This window comes from Salvelinus fontinalis, chromosome 30 (assembly GCF_029448725.1).
Source record: "Salvelinus fontinalis isolate EN_2023a chromosome 30, ASM2944872v1, whole genome shotgun sequence".
NCBI classification, from domain to species: Eukaryota; Metazoa; Chordata; class Actinopteri; order Salmoniformes; family Salmonidae; genus Salvelinus; species Salvelinus fontinalis.
The window spans coordinates 20,187,653-20,212,135 of NC_074694.1; the positions used below are offsets into that span (position 1 = coordinate 20,187,653).

The 24,483-nt window shown below is 40.7% G+C and overlaps 1 protein-coding gene across 3 annotated transcripts in view; it reads left to right on the plus strand.

The window, feature by feature from the left end:
• The first annotated feature begins 6,718 nt into the window (after positions 1-6,718).
• Positions 6,719-24,483, plus strand: part of LOC129828778 (F-box only protein 11-like) — a 40,115-nt gene continuing 22,350 nt past the window's right edge. Inside the window, exon 1 of one of the 3 annotated variants that reach the window (XR_008755293.1) lies at positions 6,719-7,170. Coding sequence is in view for 2 of the 3 variants with exons in the window: in XM_055889978.1 (XP_055745953.1) it covers positions 7,083-7,170 (88 nt within the window). In the remaining variant the exon portion in view is untranslated. The remainder of the gene's footprint in view (positions 7,171-24,483) is intronic. The other 2 variants (XM_055889978.1, XM_055889979.1) reach the window with 2 other exon arrangements.

Genomic DNA, 24,483 nt, shown 5'->3' on the forward strand with positions numbered 1-24,483 from the left:
CCGAAGCCACTCCTGCATTGTCTTGGCTGTGTGCTTAGGGTCGTTGTCCTATTGGAAGATCAACCTTCACCCCAGAATGAGGTCCTGAGCGCTCTGGAGCAGGTTTTCATCAAGAATCTCTCAGTACTTTGCTCCGTTCATCTTTCCTTTGGTCCTGACCAATCTCCCAGTCCCTGCTGCTGAAAAACTTCCACACAACAGGATGCTGCCATCACCATGCTTCACCGTAGGGATGGTGCCAGGTTTACTCCAGACGTGACGCTTGGCATTCAGGCCATAGAGTTCAATCTTGGTTTCATCAGAGCAGAGAATCTTGTTTATCAGGGTCTGAGAGTCTTTAGGTGCCTTTTGGCAAACTACAAGTGGGCTGTCATGTGCGTTTTACTGAGGAGTGGCTTCCGTCTGGCCACTCTACCATAAAGGCCTGATTTGGTGGAGTGCTGCAGAGATGGTTGTCCTTCTGGAATGTTCTCCCATCTCCACATAGAAACTCTGGAGCTCTGTCAGAGTGACCATCGGGTTCTTGGTCACCTCTCTGACCAAGGTCCTTCTCCCTCGATTGCTCAGTTTGGCCTGGCGGCCAGCTTTAGGAAGAGTCTTGGTGGTTCCTAACTTCTTCCATTTAAGAATGATGGAGGCCACTATGTTATTGGGGACCTTCAATGCTGCAGACATTTTTTGGTACCCTTCCCCAGGTCTGTGCCTCGACACAATCGTATCTCTGAGTTCTACGGACAAATCCTTTGACCTCATGGCTTGGTTTCTTCTCTGACGTACGCTGTCAGCTGTGGGAGTTTATATAGACAGGTGTGTGTCTTTCCAAATCATGTCCAATCAATTGAATTTACCACAGGTGGACTCCAATCAAGTTGTAGAAACATCTCAAGGATGATCAGTGGAAACAGGATGCATCTGAGCTCAATTTCGAATCTCATAGCAAAGGGTCAAAATACTTATGTAAATAAGGTATTTCTGTTTTTACATTTAACAAATTAGCAAACATTTCAAAAAAACTTTTCACTTTGTCATTATGGGGTATTGTGTATAGATTGATGAGGAATGTATTTGATTTGATCCATTTTAGAATAAGGCTGTAAAGTAACCAAATGTGGAAAACGTCAAGAGGTCTGAATACTTTCTGAATGGACTGCTATATGTTTTTTGCCCTTGGTTCTTTGTTAAATGCCCGAAAAGGTTGGAGAAGGGGTTTATTCATACATCTCAATTTTGGATAGATAGCTCTTTGTGTTGTTGTTTGTTTAGTGTGTTCCAATTTTCCCAGAAGTGATTTGATTCTATGGATTCCTCAGTCACAATGAGCTGTTTTCTGTCATTCTGTTAGTGAAGGCGTAAGCTAAGGTTTTCTGGTTCTCTGTGTTTTTGGTTGGATAGGTTTAATCAATTTCTTTCTTAGGTTTTTACATTTTTCATCAAACCATTTCTCATTGTTATTTGTCTTAGGTTTTCTGCCAGAACATTTGATATGTCTGCTGAAAGGTCAAATATATTGTTCAGGCTTTCTACTTCTAAGTTATGTTGTTGGCCAATTGTTTGTTGATAGGTTAATATACTACCCTCCTTCCATCTATACAATGTCTTAATAGTATGTAGTTTGTTCGGCTTTGATGCCTCAGGCTTGATTCTTACTCCGTTCAAGTAGATTGTGATTTTACTGTGATCTGATAAGAGTGTCAGTGGGCTGACTGTAAACGCTCTGAGAGACTCTGGGTTGAGGTTGGTGATAACGTAGTCTACAATACTACTGCAAAGAGATGAGCTATAGGTGTACCTACCGTAGGAGTCCCCTCGAAGCCTACGATTGACTATGCACTTACCCAGCATGCAACATAGCTGCAAGAGTTGTGACGTGTTTTTGCTGGTTATGTTGTCGTAGTTGTGTCTAAGGGGGGGGGGGGGGGCATATGTGAGAGGGAATAGGGTAGGCCGGGGTAGGCCGTCATTGTAAATACGAATTTGTTGTTAACTGACTTTCCTAGTTTAAAAAATTAAATGTCCTTTTGAATTTCAAGCCAAATGTTTATGTTTTGATTAATGTAATAGTTCATGTAATAATTGTAATTTTTTGTATTTTCTTTTGTATTATTGACTGTACGTTTGTTTATGTGTAACTTCGTGTAGTTATTTTTGTCGCACTGCTTTGCTTTATCTTGGCCAGGCCACAGTTTTAAATGAGAACTTGTTCTCAACTGGCCTACCTGGTTAAATTAAGGTGAAATACAATAAATAAATAAATAAATAATAGATGGGTTAGGTCTGTTCTATACCAGATTAGCATACCCCCCTGAGTACCTTCCCTGTTTCACACCTGGTAGTTTGGTAGATGGAACTACCAGCTCTCTGTAACCTAGAGGGCAACCAGTGGGTCCGTCTCCTCTATACCATGTTTCTTGTAGGATGACAATGTCTGTATTTCAAATTTCTTTGGTGAATTCCAGGTTCCTGCTCTTTAGGCCAAAGGCAAATGACCTCAGGTCTTGGATATTCCAGGATGAGATAGTGAAGGCTTTGTGTTCCATAAAGTGTCCAATGTTGTTAGTCCTGTGGTTTGGCCTCAGACCAGTAAGTGTGAGCAGAGCCTGCTGAGCATCTGATACATGCCATTTGCTTGGGCTAGAGTAAGAGTGGGGTTGCTTCTGTTTGCCTGCTCACGGCCTGGGCGTATGTGTGATTTTCATGTTGAGGCCCTCTTTGCAGGGTTGGGGGCAGGAGGGGCATAGGTCTGATCTGAGTGGGCCTGAGGTGAGGTGTGGCATGGGGTGTGGGCATGGTTGGTTTGGGGGAGTATTGATTGGTTAGGATGGGGGTGTGGATGTGGCTGGTGGTGCTGTGGTCTGGATGTAGGTCCTCTCAGCGTGGATCCTCTAGGTGTACGTCCTGGGGGGTCCCGCATGTCTGGGAGAGTGTCTCGCTGGTCTGGGCGGGGTGTCCGTTGATCTGTTGCTCCTGTGAGGTGTTGGGGCTGCGGTTGAGGGCGATGTCCTTTAGGGTCCTGGCGAAAGTGGGCACTGCTGCCTTGTATAGGTGGACCTGGTTGTAAAGGCTGTTCAAGTCCAGGGTGGAGTGGTGGGCCAGGTAAACATTCGATTTTGAGGCACAGTCACAGGAAATACTTGCGTTTACCCGCTTTATGGTAGCAGGGTAGAGGTCTTTTTGTGGTAGCAGGGTGGAGATAACCACTTGTGCGTTTAGGAAAGTAGAAGAAGCCTTTTAAATCACTCCCTTGAGTGCTGTGCCTGTGTTTATCATTATCTGGCTGGGTGACCCTAATTGGTCCTCTTACAGAAGGTCTAGGGCACGCTGGGTGTTTGGACACTAGAGTTTAGACACTGTGTTTGGGAAAAAGTGTATTTTCTTGTATATATTTCTCGTTTGAGTCCATAAGGATTACAATCTGTGGCTTGTTTGACAGGGGGGTGCTAGGAGGGCGTGGGAACCCCTGGGCTTGGGGTTCTTCATTTATCTGTCCTGCTGTGATGTCGAGGCTATGGTCAGGATCTGAGGTGGGATGTTCTGCTGGCTTCTCTAGCTTATCTCTAGTTTAAACTGACAGATTTTAATGGGGATTTTGTTATTACGCTAATTACATTTCCGTGGGGGCGCGGACATCAACCCTAGGGGGTTTTAAGTTATTATGTCCAGCATTGGGCCCCGGTGTAAAACGGTATTGCAATACAGACTGACATTGTGTTCTAAGGTTGTGTATTGTGTGTGTGACAGGACAACACACAAACACACACACACACACACACAGGGAACATGCAAGGAATGAAGGAATGCCATCTCTTACAAAATATTCTTTCATGGCTATACACTACAGCAAAGAGATACGATTATGTAAGGAATATACAGCAATTTTTTATTGAACCTTTTTTTTAACTATGCAAGGCAGTTAAGAACACATTGTTATTTACAATGACGGCCTACACCGGCCAAATCCGTGCCAATTGTGCACCCCCCTATGGGACTCCCAATCACGGCTGGTTGTGATACAGCCTGGAATCAAACCAGGGTGTTTGTAGTGACGCCTCAAGAGCCTTAGACCGCTGTGCCACTCGAGAGCAATAGTGTGATGTGCATTTGATAGTGATTAAAGGTCCAATGCAGTCGTTTTATTTTAATATCAAATCATTGCTGGGTAACAATTAAGTACCTTACTGTGATTGTTTTCCATTAAAATGGTCAAAAACAAACAAAAATAGTTTCTAAGCTAAGAGCAATTTCTCAAGCAAGAATTTTGCTAGACTGTCTGGGAGTGGTTTGAGTGGGGAGGAGAAAACAGAAAATTAGCTGAGAAATTTGGAACTCTTCCTTATTGGTCTATTAACTAATTTACTGCATGGTGATGTCACCATGGAAGGCCAAAACTCCCTCCCACCAAAACAGGCTGACATTTCAGGCGGTCTTTTCAAACAGCTCGCACACTACAAGGGCATTATCATCATTTTCACAATTTCACAGTATGATTCCAACCTCATAGTATGGAAATATAAAACCCAGGTAATCATGGTTTTGACTGCACTGGGCCTTTAAGCAGAGTGGGAATCTCACTGCTGCTGTAGTTTGTTGATGGTGCTGTTGATGGTGCTGTTGTCAAAGAGGGAGCTGACTGAGACTGGAACAATTAGTAGTCTCTTCCCACAGCCCATAAATTATTGAACAATTAGAAAAAACAAATCAGTAGAAGATTTGCATCCATCTGTGATGTCCCTCTTTTCATTATATGACATCTGAGGTGTAATCATTACACAGGGTCTGTTGCAAAATGATTAGTCTGTTGCAAAAAGTTTTTCAACAGAAACAGTTTACTCCAACGGAAAATGTAAACGAGAGTTTCTATTGAACAAATTCAGGTAGGTTCCTCCCCGTTTCGTTTGCTTCTTAAATGGTATACGGTTTCCATAATGAATACGCCCCTGATCTTTCGGTTTGGAGTAAACAGCTTCCATTGCAACTGTTAGCATTGTCACATTGTCTGACTAATGAATACACCACAGGGGGCAGTCCTAGGTTAGAGGTTTACGTGGCATCATCATTACCTCCCAACAGATGGCGTTATTTCCTATGTGACATTACTAACCCTTCGCAATGAGGAAATCAGAGCATGATGCCTCAATATGGCTCCATCTGTGAGTGAACATTCACTAGACTGGAATGCATGAATAGATAGGCTACCTCCTCTCAGTCAAATGTATATTATTCATGATGCCATTCCAGTGTTTCCCATATGACTTTTTTCAGCAGCGGTGGCAAAGTTAGCGTAGAGCGGGCATGGCCAATTGCGCGGCCTCTGACCAAAGATTTTAGAGGCTCACCTCTTGGTCTCAGAGACAACATTTTGCGGCCCGCCACCGCTAAATGAATATAAGAGAAACACTGCATTCAAGGTCCCATACAGTAACACTTGAATGATCACTATTTCACTGAAATATTGAATCATGAATGAGCTTTGTTCAGAAATTTCACAAATAAACTGCCCATTGAATAAAGGCATTGAAGCTCAATATCTAACTCACAGAATGTTTACCATACTATGACAAATACACAAGTACGAAGAGCATTCAATGAGGCCTGAGCATTCGCTCAATAATTAACACTAGAGCTTTCATTAGAATTAGCAGCAGGACGGCCTACTGCTGGATATGCTCAGTCAGAGCGACCCATCAATCCCTATGCATAAAATGTGGCCACCTCTTGTTGTAGTTCAAGAGATGCCAATTACTTACAGACACTATTTGCAATGGGCATCAGTGTCTACATCCCACATGACCTATGGTCCCTGTTCAAAAGTAGTGCACTAAATAGGGAATAGAGTGCCATTTGGGTCACAATCAGCCAGCCACCAACCACACAACATGTGGTCTATACAGCTGTCAGTCAGGAACTTAAAGTAATGACAGCTGACCACAAAGGAGAAGACCTCAGCTGTGAGGTAAAGTTCAACACTGGTGATTGATAAAGTATGTTTTTATTACACTGATTTACATAGACAGCTGAACTGTGAGAAAGACCATGTACAGGAGTAGTGATGTCTGTCTGTAGGCTTATTTGTTCCTTCTAAGCACTGAGTCAATGACTGGCAGTGGCACACAAACTCAGGGTTTGAATTACACATTGACTCTTGGGGTGCCCGACGAGGTGTCTTATGGGTCCCAGACATCGATATCTTTGAACATTTTGGGGGCGCCATATTGGTATGAGAATTCTTCTGAGGGGCCCTGATTTGATGACCCCTCTAGCCCACCTGTTATCCAAACCCTGTGCACAATCCTGTGTTGTGTTGTGGGGGGGGGGGGGGGGGGGGGGGGGGGGTAGTCCAGTCTATCCTACAGGAGTCAATCAGGTGCTTGTTTAGACATAGTTATGCAAGGCATTGTGTCAGATATGTCAGGACTAATAATAAACCTATACTGGCTTCTACTTCAGACAACAGAAGGAAACCACATTGACCAATTATATTTTCCGATAGATGAATTGGCAAATAATACTTTAAAATGGAGTGGGCTTCTTTAGCCATATATACCTTTGTTCTTCAGTCCCTATTGTGGGCTACTAGCCCCCTGTACTGAATGTCTATATATCTCGAAAGACTGTTCTGAACAGGACTCACAGGGTGTGTAGGGTTTGGTTCCAGCCTAGTACTAACACACATAGTGATGATTAGGCTACAGTAGGCTAATAATAGTTCAGAGGTAACGGGAGCCCATAATATGCTTTATTGTTTCATTCTCAGCCATTTTCAGACGCACATTCATGTTTGCAGTGGCAAGAAAAAACGTCGAACTACGATGTGCTATTGGTGGAAGTTCTTCCCATGTGATTGATGTTCAATTTTCTTGTTGTCGGACGGTCTCTGCGCTAATGTCTCCTCCTGCAATAGCAAAACGCAGCTGAGCAAGGGTTGCAGGGGCAACGCAAATAAATATAAAAAAAATCTCTAGCCGCAGGAAAGGGGTGACTTATTGAGCAATGTTTAAGAAAAAAACATTTTAGATTGCGTGCTTAGACGTCGTTCCAACTGTAGCGAAGGGTTCGGTTTTTCTTTTAAATTCTAAATACCCCAAATGAACTCCGTCAGAGCAACCAGCAGAAGACCCAGGCGAGTGTCGAGGCCGCGCCCGGTACAGCCGGAAAGGAACAACCAGGAAAGAGGTAATGCGTTTAATGTAGTCGCTAAGCTAATTGGGCCCATTTCAAACCTTTACAGACATACGTTAATTACGTGACTTGTTGACTCAAGTTAAACGTTTGCGTGTTGTCAGGTTGATTTTCAAAATTAGGGTTGAAAATATTTCCCTTTTGGTTGAGACGGTAGGAAACGCCGAGGCATCTTGCTCTGTCCACAATCCTTAAGGCCGCGCTTTGTTTGGCTTGGTTTGTTCCTAGACCTAAACTAATCCTTGCTGATCTTGACTAGCTACAGATCGTAGAAGAGAATACTCAAACGACTATTGTACATTGTAAATAACGATTAGTCAGTCTCTTGTGGATGCCTTAGTATTTCTAGTCTTGCTAACGTTAGTTTTTACTGGTATAAAGTTAGCCAGCTAAGTGAACTAGTAGTACGTTAACGTAACGAGCAAATTGGCAACACATGACGGACGTTCTGTAGACGGCTAGCTAGCCAACTAGCTACGCCTTTGTTTAATAACAATTAGGAAATTATCGAAGTGAACATAACTTAATTGTTATTTGCACATTATGTAGAGGACAATTTTAGTTTCCTGTCATTACGCCTTCCCCGTTACTAGTTTAACGAAAGTTGAGATCTCTAGAGTTGGTATTTGTGTTGTCTGGTTAGCTAACATTAACCATCTAGCCAATGCAGCTAGCTACTGTTGCTAGTCACAAATTGTAGAGAAAATAACTAGGTGAATAAATCACGTTTTAGCTGTGGCTAAGGCTAGCCACTGTCGTTGGCGTAGACAGCTAACGTTAGTAGCTTGCTAAATTCACTTGACGCATCTAAAGTAGCTAACACATTTGTCTGTGCGGCGTCTCACACCACCTTAACCAAGGCCTGGCTATGTTAGGATTACATTTGTATCTATGACTGAGGACACCCACCGGCGTTATACCGAGGCACACAATGGGGTAACCAGGCAATTTTACGAAAACGAACCTTTCAAATGTAAACAACGTTTAGGTTCTATGCGCGACAATTTCCGACAACCGTCTAGTTACCGGTACGTTAACAGCTGATGGTTAGACAAAGCGAGCTAATTTATAAAAGCAGGGGAAATTCACTTGGAACTGACCGTCAGAGCTTTTTGAGCGCAAACAAACTCCTTTCTCTATTTTGGTGCTAACGTTAGCTAGGTGATTCTCATTTGTCTAATCTGACTAGATTTTAGTCAATTTTCCAGCTACGTTATTGTGAACATTAGCGTGTAAGTATGACCAGTTATAGGATAAGCCATACAAGTCACGGTAGTTGAGGAGGCTTCAAAATAGTCAAGGCAGCTGTTCAAATGATGGTCTGAGGCCTCCGAAGTGAAGAGGTACATGTAATGTTAGCTAGCTAGGCTATATTGGCTGCGTTGCCCAATTATTGGCAAAGGCGCTGATCTGATTGGTCGAAAGACCAATCAGTTGGGAAAATATCAGTTTTGGGCTGCCTGTGTACATGCAGCCATTGACATCTAAAATAAATTGGGTATAAGTTATGGGGTACTCATCATGTGACATCATGACCAAGCAGAGAGGTACTACCACATCCTTTTTGAATATGACTACCTCCAATTGTTAGAAAAGAGGGCACTCGGTACTAATGTGTATTTTCCTAATTAAGTATTTAGGGTGTTTAGACAGGCAGCCAATTCTATTTTTTCCTGCTAATTGGTGTTTTGACCAATCGCATCAGATCTTTTCAGAGCTGATCTGATTGGTCTTTTGAACAATGAGTGAAAAAAATCTCACAATTGGTCTCCCTGTCTAAAAGCAGCCTTAGGGAAGCATAGCTATGAAGTGCAATAAGAGTGTTTGATGCTGTCACTTGTAATCTGAGCTCTCAATACTATAGATTACAGGCTTACATATAGACATTTGCATTCTTCATCGGCCTGGAAGAGAGGAACACTGTTTTGTTTTTGGTCATTCTGCCACCTCTTAAACTGTCCCCAATACACGGTATCCTATTAAATTAGAGCCGGCTTTGTTTTTGTACCCTAAAAACCTGAAATGTTATTTAGCAGAATTTGGCAAAGTCTTTAAAAGAGGGCCGGGACAATACCAGTATTGCGATACTCGTTAGTATCATGGCAAGGAAACAAAACAAGACGCAGACTAAACTTGTTTAGGAAAACAGCCTTAATGTTGGAAACAAACATTATGTTGTCATCTAGAGCAACATGTATTTATTTTCCAAGCTATAACACACTATTTTACATACAGCAGGTTTTTAAAGGACCGAAGAGTTTAGTGTGCTCCACGTTTTCATTTTTGCCATGGAACAAATATTACAATACTGGTATTGTCCTGGCCCTACTGCCCATATCCATTGATCAGTTCGATTACTAACTAGTGGGGCACAGGAACCATGACAGGAACAATGCCGCTATACTCTTTCGTTAGGCTGTCTTAATTAAGTGAACCCTGCTTCTTCCTGGTGAGGTCTTTACTGTCTCCTCCCCACCATCTCCATGATCTGAACTCTGGTCTTGTTTTTTTCCAGTAAGGATGCATTTTTTGTGCTAAAACAAATGTGGAGCACAACGCGGCACACTATATGTCCTTTGTAATGGTTGTTTGTCAACAGCAGGGAATCGGTTGGCTTTTCTGTGTACTGTGTTTTGAATAGACTATATGTACGGCTTTTAGGCCTAATGAGTTAGTTGCTTTAGTGCCACTTGTGCTTGGGATGCACTTGTTGTAGAAGACTAGAAATGATGTTGTAGTGAGCTAAGCAGAGACAGTGTTTGTAGTGGTTACTGGACTAGTGGCCTGGGAGAGCAGCCTTGCTACCAGAGCAACAGACAGTTTGCTGGAGCTAGGAGCTCCCAGCTTGGGTGGTTTTGATTGGCAACAGTTAGCCTATGGATTCATACGTTATGGATCCTCCAGGCAGAATGGACTTTTTGTTATTCACCTGGTGAAGGTAAACGGTCTGCAGTCATTGCAAATTATTTCAATCCTCTGTCATCTGGGTGCTAGCAGGAGATGTAAAAAGTGTATTGTCTACAAATATGGTCAAAGGTTAACAATCTTTTGTCATAAACAAACACATTAGATTGTGCAGACAGTGGTCAATACGTTTCAGAAATTGATCTTCACAATTTTTAATATATGGTCTGTCAGCTTTTTTTTATGGGACATTCATTTTATTCTGTGTTTCATGTATAGGCCTACTATGTAGTTTGAATGGTTCTCCCAATGGACTGCTTTGCGCTTTACATGTGACACAATCTAATCAAAGGGAAAGTTCAGTAGCACCACACAGCTGTTTGAAAGTTTTAGCCAATGAAAATATCCTCCTCTGCCTTGTTAGCAGGCTCTGTGCAAAATTGCCAGAAGGCTGCAACATTTCTACAAGGGACTGAACTTTTTTTCATCTGTTGCATCCCTCCCAAATGTTGTCATAGGATTCATTCCCTCCTCAGGGACAGCAGACTGTCTCAATTTTATATATGGTACCAGTCAAAAGTTTGGACACACCTTCTCATTCCAGGGTTTTTCTTTATTTTTTAAAACTATTTTCTACATTGTGGAATAATAGTGAAACCATCAAAATTATGAAATAACACATGGATTCATGTAGTAACCAAAAAAGTGTTACACAAACCAAAAATATATTTGATATTCTTCAAACTAGCCACCCTTTGCATTGATGACAGCTTTGCACACTCTTGGCATTCTCTCAACCAGCTTCATGAGGAGGTAGTCACCTGAAATGCATTTCAATTAACAGGTGTGCCTTGTTAAAAGTTCATTTGTGGAATTTCTTTCCTTAATACGTTTGAGCCAATCAGTTGTGCTGTGACAAGGTAGGGGTGGTTTACCAAACAGTGCCATCTTCTGTATAAGACCAAGTCCATATTATGACAAGAACAGCTCAAATAAGCAAAGAGAAACAACAGTCCATCATTACTTTAGGACGTGAAGGTCAGTCAATCCAGAACATTTTAAGAACTTTTAAAGTTTCTTCAAGTGCAGTCGCAAAAACCATCAAGTGCCATTCATGAACCACCATCTAGAAACTGGCTCTCATGAGGAATTCCACAGGAAAGGAAGACCCAGAGTTACCTCTGCTGTCGAGGATAAGTTCATTAGTTACCAGCCTCAAATTGCAGCCCAAATAAATACTTCAGAGTTCAAGTAGCAGACACATCTCAACATCAACTGTTCAGAGCTGATGACTGTGAATCAGGCCTTCAAGGTCAAATTGCTGCAGGACACCTATAATGAGAAGAGACTTGCTTGGGCAAGAAACACAAGCAATGGACATTAGACTGGTGTAAATCTTTCCTTTGGTCTGTATCCAAATTTGGGATTTTTGGTTCCAACCGCCGTGTCTTTGTGAGATGCAGAGCAGGTGAATGGGTGATCTCCGCATGTGTGGTTCCCACCATGAAGCATGGAGGAGGTGGTGTGGGGGTGCTTTGCTGGTGACACTCAGTGATTTTATTTAAAAAGCAAAGTACACTTAACCAGCATGGCTACCACAGCACTCTGCAGTGATTCGCAGTCCCATTAAGCGCAAGATGGGATGATAATTTTTTTCAACAGGACAATGACCTAACACACTTATAGGCTCTGTAAGGGCTATATTACCATGAAAGAGAGTGACGGAGTGCTGCATCAGATGACCTGTAGTAAAAATAAAGAAAAACCCTTGAATGAGTAGGTGTGTCCAAACTTTTGACTGGCATTATATATATATATATATATATACTGCTCAAAAAAATAAAGGGAACACTTAAACAACACAATGTAACTCCAAGTCAATCACACTTCTATGAAATCAAACTGTCCACTTAGGAAGCAACACTGATTGACAATAAATTTCACATGCCGTTGTGCAAATGGAATAGACAAAAGGTGGAAATTATAGGCAATTAGCAAGACACCCCCAAAAAAGGAGTGATTCTGCAGGTGGTGACCACAGACCACTTCTCAGTTCCTATGCTTCCTGGCTGATGTTTTGGTCACTTTTGAATGCTGGCGGTGCTCTCACTCTAGTGGTAGCATGAGACGGAGTCTACAACCCACACAGGTGGCTCAGGTAGTGTAGTTCATCCAGGATGGCACATCAATGCGAGCTGTGGCAAGAAGGTTTGCTGTGTCTGTCAGCGTAGTGTCCAGAGCATGGAGGCGCTACCAGGAGACAGGCCAGTACATCAGGAGACATGGAGGAGGCCGTAGGAGGGCAACAACCCAGCAGCAGGACCGCTACCTCCGCCTTTGTGCAAGGAGGTGCACTGCCAGCGCCCTGCAAAATGACCACAGTTCGCATTGATGTGCCATCCTGGATGAACTGCACTACCTGAGCCACTTGTGTGGGTTGTAGACTCCGTCTCATGCTACCACTAGAGTGAGAGCACCGCCAGCATTCAAAAGTGACCAAAACATCAGCCAGGAAGCATAGGAACTGAGAAGTGGTCTGTGGTCACCACCTGCAGAATCACTCCTTTTTTGGGGGTGTCTTGCTAATTGCCTATAATTTCCACCTTTTGTCTATTCCATTTGCACAACTGCATGTGAAATGTATTGTCAATCAGTGTTGCTTCCTAAGTGGACAGTTTGATTTCACAGAAGTGTGATTGACTTGGAGTTACATTGTGTTGTTTAAGTGTTCCCTTTATTTTTTTTAGCAGTGTATATATATATATATATATATATATATATATATATATATGGCTGTTTATTGGCCTATCATATGATGTAGCCATTGTGTGTGCCTATGGTTAGGCTTGATACAATCTGACAGGGAAGGTTTTAGGGGGTCTGTCTGTGTGACCCAATTACACAATGTACACATACATGGATGTTCTTCTGCCCCTGATTACCTGAGAGGTAGCCTAGTTCACCAAGCCAGTTGATTTGACATATCTTGTTTGTACAACAGGACGTTTAGGCTCCTATTAATGTCATGTTGATTTAAATAATTTGTCCTATGTCTTCCAGGCAGAACCCTTTTGGCTTTTCCAGTGGAACGTTCTGACCTGCTGCTTTTGAAACTACGATGTGGTTTTCTTTTTATGGTCTTTTAGACCTAGTGGAGTTCACGAATTACAAGTTTAGTAGTGGGAGGACAGGTCTGGGATTGATGTTCTTTATTGTTTGTGTAACAATTAGCCTACTTTCCCAAAAGGCCCTTAACTTTTTGTTGCTCCTGATCGAGGCCTAGACTCTGACCTCTCATCAGAAGAGTTAAATAGTCATAAAGCTGCTGCAAGCACAGAGACATGATAGGATCGAGGCTGGCTCTGTTGTTGTTGCTACCCTCTAGGGAGATCTTTGTAACCCATCTAAATGTGTTTAAGCCTCCTCCTTGTGGGCAAAGGGGCTGTGCCCAGATGTGAGCAAGCTGTTGTGGGGTTACTTAATTCACTGCTCATTTTCTTTCTGTCAGGAGGAGTTCTCATCCAGCAGCTAGCGTCGCTGGCCAATATCCTTGTATTTATTCTCTCTAACCAGGTTTTGGTTAGGCGGTAATTGCTGGTTTTAAGGCTATAAAAAATAAATGGTGAAGCCGATTTAATAAAATTGGGCCCGGCCAATTGTCAAGGAGGATAAAAAACTGTTATTGTGAAATAATGCTTTTTAGCCTATTAATTGATCGAAATACATGCTGGTTAATTTACTTAGTTTAGTGGAATTAAATTGGCGCGTGCGTACATAACGAAAATATTTATCTTATCACACCCGTACAGCATACAGATAGATACAGAGAATCTGTCACAGTGCGAGAGCTGCTGCTGCAGCATCTCAAACGGCAACAGAAGACGGGCTTCATCAGCATGTCACACACCACTTTGCAATGAGCTGGAGGCAGTAAAATAAAGGTGAAATAAAAAATAAAAATAAAAGTAGGCTATTCATTTTGAAAACATACTTCATTGTTTGAAACCTGAATGTTTTAATACATACAGTTGAAGTCGGAAGTTTACATACACCTTAGCCAAATACATTTAAACTCAGTTTTTCACAATTCCTGACCTTTAATAATCCTCTTACAGCTACCCCCCCTTCTTTCAATTTCCGCCTGATGACATACCCAAGCGTCCCACCTCTTCAACAGCCAGTGAAACTGCTGAGCGCCAAATTCAAATACAGAAATACTCATAAAAATTCAGAAAACAAAACCTATTTTACATAGGTTTAAAGATTAACTTCTTGTGAATCCAACCACTGTGTCAGATTTAAAAAATGCTTTACAGCGAAAGCATACCCTACGATTATTTGAGAACATAGTCCACTAGACAAATCATTACAAACAGTAACCAGCCAAGTAGAATAGTTACACAAGTCAGAAATAGAGATAAAATTAATCCCTTACCTTTGATCTTCATATGGTTGCACTCAGCAGACATTCATTTACTCAATAAATGTTCCTTTTGTTCGATAAAGTCTCTTTATATCCAAAAACCTCAGTTTTGTTTGTGCGTTTTCTTCAGTAATCCACAGGCTCAAACGCATTTAAAACAGGAAGACAAAAAAAATCCACCTTGTTTCTATGAACTTTACGGATACATGTCAAACGATGTTTATATTCAATCCTCAGGTTGTTTTTAGCCTAAATAATCGATAATATTTCAACCGGACAATAACGTTGTCAATTTAAAAGGTAAACAAGAAAGGCACTCTCGTTCTCCCGCATGAAAAAGCTCTGTGACACTTTAGGATCCACTCATTCAGACTGCTCTTACTTCGTCATTTTTCAGAATACAGGCCTGTAACAATTTCTAAAGACTGTTGACATCTAGTGGAAGGCATAGAAACTGCAATTGAGTCCTAAGTCTATGGATACTGTAATGGCATTGAATAGAAAACTACAACAAAAAAATAAACTACTCCCTGAATGGAATTTTCTCAGGTTTTCTCCTGCCAAATCAGTTCTGTTATACTCAGACACTATTTTAACAGTTTTGGAAACTTTAGAGTGTTTTCTATCCAAATCTACCAGTTATATGCATATCATATCTTCTGGGCCCGAGAAGCAGGCAGTTTAATTTGGGCATGCATTTCATCCAAAATTCCGAATGCTACCCCCTACCCTAGAGAAGTTAACGGGATCGATATGACAACAGCCAGTGAAAGTGCAGGGCGCCAAATTCAAAACAACAGAAATCTCATAATTAAAATTTCTCAGACATACAAGTATTTTACACCATTTTAAAGATAAACTTGTTGTTAATCCCACCACAGTGTCCGATTTCAAAAAGGCACATGAAAGCACAACATATCATTATGTTATTTCCACACCTATTCACAGAAAAACACAGCCATTTTTCCAGCCAGAGAGGAGTCACAAAAAGCAGAAAGAGATAAAATGAATCACTAACCTTTGATGATCTTCATCAGATGACACTCATAGGACTTCATGTTACACAATACATGTATGTTTTGTTCGATAAAGTTCATATTTATATCCAAAAATCTCAGTTTACATTGGCGTGTTATGTTCAGTTATGTTTTGCCTCCAAAACATCCGGTGATTTTGCAGAGAGCCACATCAATTTACAGAAATACTCATAATAAACATTGATAAAAGATACAAGTATTACACATGGAACTTTAGATAAACCTCTCCTTAATGCAACCGCTGTGTCAGATAAAAAAAATACGGGAAATACGGAAAAGCACACCATGCTATAATCTGAGTACAGCGCTCAGAGCCCAAACAAGCCATGAAGATATCCACCATGTTGTGGAGTCAGATGTCAGAATAGCATTATAAATATTCACTTACCTTTGATGATCTTCATCAGAATGCACTCCCAGGAATCCCAGTTCGACAATAAATGTTTGATTTGTTCCATAAAGTCCATCATTTATGTCCAAATACCTCCCTTTTGTTCGCGCATTCAGTACACAATCCAAACTCACGACACGCGGGCAAGTCCATGCGAAAGTTCAGACAAAGTCATATTACAGTTCGTAGAAACATGTCAAACGAAGTATAGAATCAATCTTTAGGATGTTTTTAACCTTTACCGCTCCAGCGTTCCGCTAGCGGAACTCCTCCCACATTCCACTGAAAAGACAGAGCGCGAAATTCAAAAATATATTTTTTCGAAATATTTAACTTTCACACATTAACAAGTCCAATACAGCAAATGAAAGGTACCCATCTTGTGAATCCAGCCAACATGTCCGATTTTTTAAAATGTTTTACGGCAAAAACAGCACGTATATTTATGTTAGCTCACCACCAAATACAAAGAAGGACAGACATTTTTCACAGCACAGGTAGCATGCACAAAGCCAACCTAACTAACCAAGAACCAACCAAACTAACCAAGAAACAACTTCATCAGATGACAGTCTTATAACATGTTATACAATAAATCTATGTTTTGTTCGAAAAATGTGCATATGAGGTATAAATCAGTTTTACATTGCAGCTACCATCACAGCTACCGTCAAAAACAGCACCGAAGCAGCCAGAGTAATTATAGAGACCAACGTGGAATACCTAAATACTCATCATAAAACATTTCTGAAAAATGAATCGTGTAAAAAATACATAGTGTACAGCAAATGAAAGACAAGCATCTTGTGAATCCAGCCAATATTTCAGATTTAAGTGTTTTACAGCAAACACAATATAGCATTATATTAGCTTACTACAATAGCCTACCACACAACCGCATTCATTCATCAAGGCACGTTAGCGATAGCAATAGGCACGTTAGCTTTAGCGAATAAACCAGCAAGATATTCATTTTCACTAACCTTCATAAACCTTCCTCAGATGACAGTCCTATAACATCAGGTTATACATACACTTATGTTTTGTTCGAAAATGTGCATATTTAGAGCTGAAATCAGTGGTTATCCATTATGCTAACGTAGCTTCCTTTTCCCAGAATGTGCGGATATTTCTATTAGACTCTCACCTATTCTAACCAAATAGCTATTCATAAACATTACAAAAAAATACATGTTGTATAGGAAATGATAGATCCATTAGTTCTTAATGCAATCGCAGTGTTAGAATTCTAAAAATATCTTCATTACGACATAAGGCTTATGTTATAGCGAGAGAGTTGCCAAAACCTGGGCGCAAAACTACTAGTATACAGTTCGACAGATATATGAAATAGCATCAAAATGTTTCTTACTTTTGGTGATTTTCCATCAGAATGTTGTACAAGGGGTCCTTTGTCCAGAACAGTCGTTGTTTGGATTTAGAACATCGTTTTTCCCTCTTGAATTAGCAAGCACACTGGCCAAGTGGCGCGAAGCTCTCCTTTCTGAACAAAGGCACACAACGCAACACGCCTAACGTCCCGAATAAATTTCAAAAATCAAATAAAACTATATTGAAAAAACATACTTTACGATGATATTGTGACATGTATCAAATCAAATCAAAGCCGGAGATAGTCGCCTATAACGACGGCTTTTCAGAAGGCAATTCCAGGTCCATCTGCGCGCTCTCCAGAAAACAACAGGAAATGGATGACTCGTCGTGCCAAGAGGATATATTCCACCTCAGACCAAGATAAACACTTCATTTCTTCTCTCACTTCCTCTTGACATCAAGGGGAAGGTGTATGACGTGCATGTATACTCATACGTATCATGCCCATTTATAGGCAGGCCCTTGAACAGAGCATAATTTTCAGACTTTCCACTTCCTGGTCAGAAAGTGTGCTGCCAAATGAGTTCTGTTTTACTCAGACAAAATTCAAACGGTTTTAGAAACTAGAGTGTTTTCTATCCAATAGTAATAATAATATGCATATTGTACGAGCAAGAATTGAGTACGAGGCCGTTTAAATTGGGCACGTTTTCCCCCCAAAGTGAAAACAGCGCCCTCTGTCCTCATCAGGTTAACATAAATCTTCAATAATGTTCCAACCGGAGAATTTCTTTGTCTTCAGAAATACAATGGAATGCAAGCTAACCCTCTCACGTGAACGCGCCTGGTCAGCTCATGGCACTCTGCCAGACCCATGACTCAAAGAGCCCTCATTCCCCCCTCCTTCACAGTAGAAGCATCAAACAAGGTTGTAAAGACTGTTGACGTCTAGTGGAAGCCTTAGGAAGTGCAATATTACCAATATCCCATGTATAGGCAATGAGTTGAAAACCTACAAACCTCAGATTTCCCACTTCCTGGTTGGATTTTTTATCATGTTTTTGCCTGCCATAGGAGTTCTGTTATACTCACAGACTTCATTCAAACAGTTTTAGAAACCTCCAAGTGTTTTCTACTAATAATATGCATATATTAGCAACTGGGCATGAGTAGCAGGCAGTTTACTCTGGGCACCTTATTCATCGAAGCTACTCAATACTGCCCCCCAGCCATAAGAAGTTAACCTCTTTGGGCTGCAGGGGCAGTATTGAGTAGCCTGGATAAAAGGTGCCCATTTCAAACGGCCTCATACTCAATTCTTGCTCGTACAATATGCATATTATTATTACTATTGGATAGAAAACACTCTAGTTTCTAAAACCGTTTGAATTATATCTGTGAGTAAAACAGAACTCCTTTTGCAGCAAACTTCCTGACAGGAAGTGGAAAATCTGAAATCGATGCTCTCTTCTAGGGGCTGCCTATTAAAGTCCTTGATATTTATTAGTTTAGATGCACTTCATACGTCTTCCACTAGATGTCGACAAGGAGTGAGAGAAGAAATGGAGTGAATAACTTGATCTGGGCTCGTATAAATGCTCTGTATGACGTGTCACCAGTTTCCTGTTTTCTGGAGAGCGCGTCAAGGGACCTGGATTTGCCTTCTGATAAGCTGTCTTTATGGACGACTAATATCTCCGGCTTTGATTTTATTTGATACGTGTGACAATATCATCGTAAAGTATGTTTTTTCAATATAGTTTAATCAGATTTTAGAATTTTTTTCGGGAGTTTTTCCGTGTTCCGTTCTCTTCCGTTTGTTGACATGTAGAGATTCGCGCCACTTGGCAAGTGTGCTTGCTAAATCGAGAGGGAAAAAGGCCGTTCTAAATCCAAACAACGATTGTTCCCGACAAAGGACCCCTTGTACAACATTCTGATGAAAGATCAGCAAAAGTAGGGCCCATTTTATGATGCTATTTCATATATCTGTCGAACATGTGAAATAGTCGTTTGCGCCCAGCTTTTGGGTACTCTCTCGCTATACCTAAGCTGGATGTCGTAATGAAGTTATTTTTAGAATTCTAACACGGCGATTGCATTAAGAACTAGTGTAACTATCATTTCCTATACAACATGTATTTTTTAGTTATGTTTATGAATAGCTATTTGGTCAGAATATGTGTGTCAGAAAAATATCCGGACGTTGTGGGAAAAAGATGCTACGTTAGCACAATGTATAACCACTGATTTCAGCTCTAAATATGCACATTTTCGAATTAAACATAAGTGTATGTATAACCTGATGTTATAGGACTGTCATCTGATGAAGCTTATCAAGGTTAGTCAAATTATATATCTTTTGCTGGTTTGTTACGATCGCTAACTTTTGCTACTGGGAAATGGCTTGTGTTTCTGTCTATTGTGATGAGCTAATATAACGCTATATTGTGTTTTCGCTGTAAAACACTTAAGAAATCGGAAATATTGGCTGGAATCACAAGATGCCTGTCTTTCATTTGCTGTACACTATGTATTTTTCAGAAATGTTTTATGATGAGTATTTAGGTATTTGACGTTGGTGTCTGTAATTATTCTGGCTGCTTCCGGTGCAATTTCTGATTGTAGCTGCAATGTAAACTATGATTTATACCTGAAATATGCAAATTTTTCGAACAAAACATAAATTTGTTGAATAAAATGTTATAAGACTGTCATCTGATGAAGTTGTTTGTTGGTTCGGTTGGTTGGTTCTTGGTTAGTTAGGTTGGCTTTGTGTATGCTACCTGTGCTGTGAAAAATGTCTGTCCTTTTTTGTATTTGGTGGTGAGCTAACATAAATATACGTGGTGTTTTCGCTGTAAAACATTTTAAAAATTGGACATGTTGGCTGGATTCACAAGATGGGTACCTTTCATTTGCTGTATTGGACTTGTTAATGTGTGAAAGTTAAATATTTCTAAAAAATATATTTTGAATTTCGCGCCCTGCACTTGAAGTGGCTGTTGTCATATTGTGGCCGGCCTCGGGCTTGCAGCCAGAAGAAGTTAACGTCCTGACTGATGTCTTGAGATGTTACTATATCCACATAATTTTCCTACCTCATGATTCCATCTAGGTTGTGAAGTGCACCAGTCCCTCTTGCAGCAAAGCACCCCCACAACATGATGCTGCCACCCTCGTGCTTCACAGTTGGGATGGTGTTCTTCGGCTTGCAAGCTCCCCCCTTTTCCTCCAAACATAACGATGGTCATTATAGCCAAACAGTTCTATTTTTGTTTCATCAGACCAGAGGACATTTCTCCAAAAAGTACGATCTTTGTCCCCATGTGCAGTTGCAAACCGTAGTCTCGCTTTTTTATGGTGGTTTTGGAGCAGTGGCTTCTTCCTTGCTGAGCGGCCTTTCAGGTTATGTTGATATAGGACTCGTTTTACTGTGGATATAGATACTTTTGTAGCTGTTTCCTCCAGCATCTTCACAAGGTCCTTTGCTGTCCTGGGATTGATTTGTACTTTTCGCACAAAAGTACGTTCATCTCTAGGAGACAACGCATCTCCTTCCTGAGCGGTATGACGGCTGCGTGGTCCCATGGTGTGTATACTTGCATACTATTGTTTGTACAGATGAACGTGGTACCTTCAGGCGTTTGGGAATTGCTCCCAATGATGAACCAGACTTGTGGAGGTCTACAATTCTTTTTCTGAGGTCTTGGCTGATTTCTTTTATTTTCCCATGATGTCAAGCAAAGAGGCACTGAGTTTGAAGGTTGTCCTTGAAATAGATCCACAGGTACACCCCCAATTGACACAAATTATGTCAATTAACCTATCAGAAGCTTCTACAGCCATGACATCATTTTCTGGAATTTTCCAAGCTGTTTAAAGGCACAGTCAACTTAGTGTATGTAAACTTCTGACCCACTGGAATTGTGACACAGTGAATTATAAGTGAAATAATCTGTTTGTAAACAATTGTTGGAAAAATTACTTGTCATGGACAAAGTAGATGTCCTAACTGACTTGCCAAAACTATATTTTATTAACAAGAAGTTTGTGGAGTGGTTGAAAAATGAGTTTTAATGACTCCCACCTAAGTGTATGTAAACTTCTGACTTCAACTGTATATGAGGCATGTCTTACCTTGCTTCAAAGTAGGCTATTAAATGTCCTCTTTTTCTCCATTTCTAATGGATATTTTCATCACTGTCACATGAAACTGCGGTGCCCTTTTGACAACAGTGTTTTCCAGCTAATTGCATAATGGAATGAACATTCACGCGTGTCCTATTGCCTTATCTGCTTATAATGTGAAGAAATACTTGTTTATCAACATTTTAAGCTAAACATTCTGATATGTTGCATCAGACTCATTGCTTTTTAATGTTTTTTTTATGTAGCCTAGGCCTCGTTGTTGTATTCATTATGGCTCTGTCTTCCCATAACTGTTCTAGAGTCTGTTTGGAACAGGCTGTTTCTCAACAAGCTGACCAATATAATAGGTAAACTTTTCTACTATGGGGGATGGTAGATTGACATAGCCAAGATGAGTATCGAACAGCACTAGTCTGAGGAAAGTAAATGTGGCAGTTGTTCTAACATGTTTGAAGTGCACATCAGAGTTTGGTAAGAAGGACGCACATCGTTGCATCCTCGACTTGTATTGTTCTGTTAATATGAATTACCGTAATCTAAATGTGATTTCTGCCGTTCTGAGTACTGTTGATGGACACCATAATAAGGTTATGCACCCAGTGTATGTGGGTCCTACAGATTTCTCAAATGTGAAATGTCCAGCGCCACATATTCCTAACTAGTTTATGAATTGTAAGCATTTTAAGCATTCTAGTACAGTTAAATAGTTAAAACACACACATGGACGCAGCGGTCTAAGGCACTGCATCTCAGTGCAAGAGGTGTCACTACAATCCCTGGTTCGAATCCAGGCTGTATCACATCTGGCCGTGATTGGGAGTCCCATAGTGCGGCGCACAATTGGCCCAGCGTCGCCCGGGCCGTCGTTGTAAATAAGAATTTGTTCTTAACTGACTTGCCTACTAAATAAAGGTTACACACACACACCACACTGACCAAAAAGTTATTTTGTTGGCATTTACTTATGTCCCCATTACCAGTAAAACATAATCAAAACCTATTTATTTTACTTACTTGCTGTCCTGTTTCGTTGAGTCGTTTCATTCTCAACCAGGATTTCTATGGAACGGCGTTTGGGTCTTTGAGTGTCAAAAAAGATGTACGTCGAATAGCACTATTTGACAAATAAGCTTGTTGACCAATCAGGCGCTGAATATGACTGGACGTCACATAATAATTTAACGCCTTCATAAACTTTTTACCTAGTTATTACACATTGATTACACTATCACTCGTATATTATATGTCACAACGATTAATCGATACATATGCTATGATCCTGGTAAAGTTGTCTCGCGCACCTACAGTGCTGTTCATAGAAAAAGCTAGCTAGCTCATGGATGCAAATAATGTTCTTCCCCAAAAACATAGCAAAACTAACTATATAGCTAGGTGTCATCTAAAATAACCCTAATTTACAAGACTGTTCTTATTTGATTAATGGTGGTCGGACCCATCTATGTGAAGCTAGCCACAATAGTGGACTTTGCGGTTAGCCTTCAAAATAAAAGTATGTCATTGACAGTGATGCAAACGAATACAAATAGTGGAATTATGCCATAATTGAATAGATCATGCTAAATGAGGTTGCAATGTTATTGTATAAAATCAACAAAAGACAATTTGACAATCTTTTGAAATCACACTGGATGTATTATACTTTAGAATTGCATTGGGGTCATACTTATTTCACTTTACAGCCTTACCCCATGTCATTGATCCACAATCCATACGTATCAGTCTACTCAGTGACACCCAGAGAACATTAACGTCATAGCTCTTATTGCAGGACTCTGAAACAACTGTGAATTGAGACACATTTGTCAACCTATGTGTATTGAACACTATTCCTGAGGAAAAACAATACTCCGTGGATGTTTTGGAGTCTGATAACCCTGAGGAATATCTTGGGTATTGAGTAGACTGATACCCACTTTCATTGATCCCCAATGCAAAATGAATGTCAATACACACAATAGGCTGACTGGGGAGGTGATTTCACACAGTCACAGTCCCGCAATAAGAGCTACAACGCTAATATTTGCGTAAATTCTTCACAGCTGTGTTCTGTGGGTGTCACTGATACCCCATTTCATTGCTTCACATTCCAACCTTGTTTAACATTATCTAGTCTAAATATGGCATGATTCCACAAATTGTAACCTTCTGCATCACTTTCAAAGAGGTCCTTTTATTTTGAAGGCAAACTGCAAATTCCACTATTGTGCCTAATCCATATTGTGGCTTGCTTCACAACACATAATCCGGTCCGACTGAGCCTCACTAGCCAGATGAAGCAAGCTAGCTGGCTGCTTATAACGTTAGCTTTGGGCAACAGGGTTAAGTAGCTGGCTAACTATTTATTTTCATGAACTGAATTTCAATTTCCATAGGCGAACAACAAGTTGCTACCTAGCTAATACTTACTCAAGGATTCCTAAATCTTTGCTAAGAATAATGAAAATGACTGCAGTTTCTACTGGTCATGGTTTTCAGGCTGGTTTTATTGGTGGTAGCTTGGTACCTAGCTTAAGCTAGCTAGCTACATGCGGTCGGACAAATAATGCTTTATTACCAATGCGGTACTGTAAACACATCTTTCGTGGCCGGTGTCAGCAGACCTTTTTTGTACAGCTTTGACAGTGCTACTGATAGTAGTGGTGGTGCTTGGCTTGCACTTGCAAATTCAGAACACACAACTTTCTACAATAGAACTGTGTTATTTGACGTATCAAATTAAATGCTTATCTAACACGTCAAATGTTATTATTTGACGTGTATCTTTTTTGACATGCAAAAGACCCAAACAGTTTTCCATAGTATGTCGTGAAGCTAATAGCAGTGACGCTATTACAGTGTAACTCCGGTAGGGCAACATCTGTAAAATAGCTCACTTGGTAACCTTAGTGTGTACCGGTGCTTGACCAGTCGCAAAAGCCAACATCACCCACGACAGAGAACGGTTGATTGTCAAGGGCAATTAATTCTGTTATCTTGGCATTAATTGATTTCGCCATTTTAGTTGGCTCGCTGAAATTTTCATAATCTTTCAAATGACTGCTCGA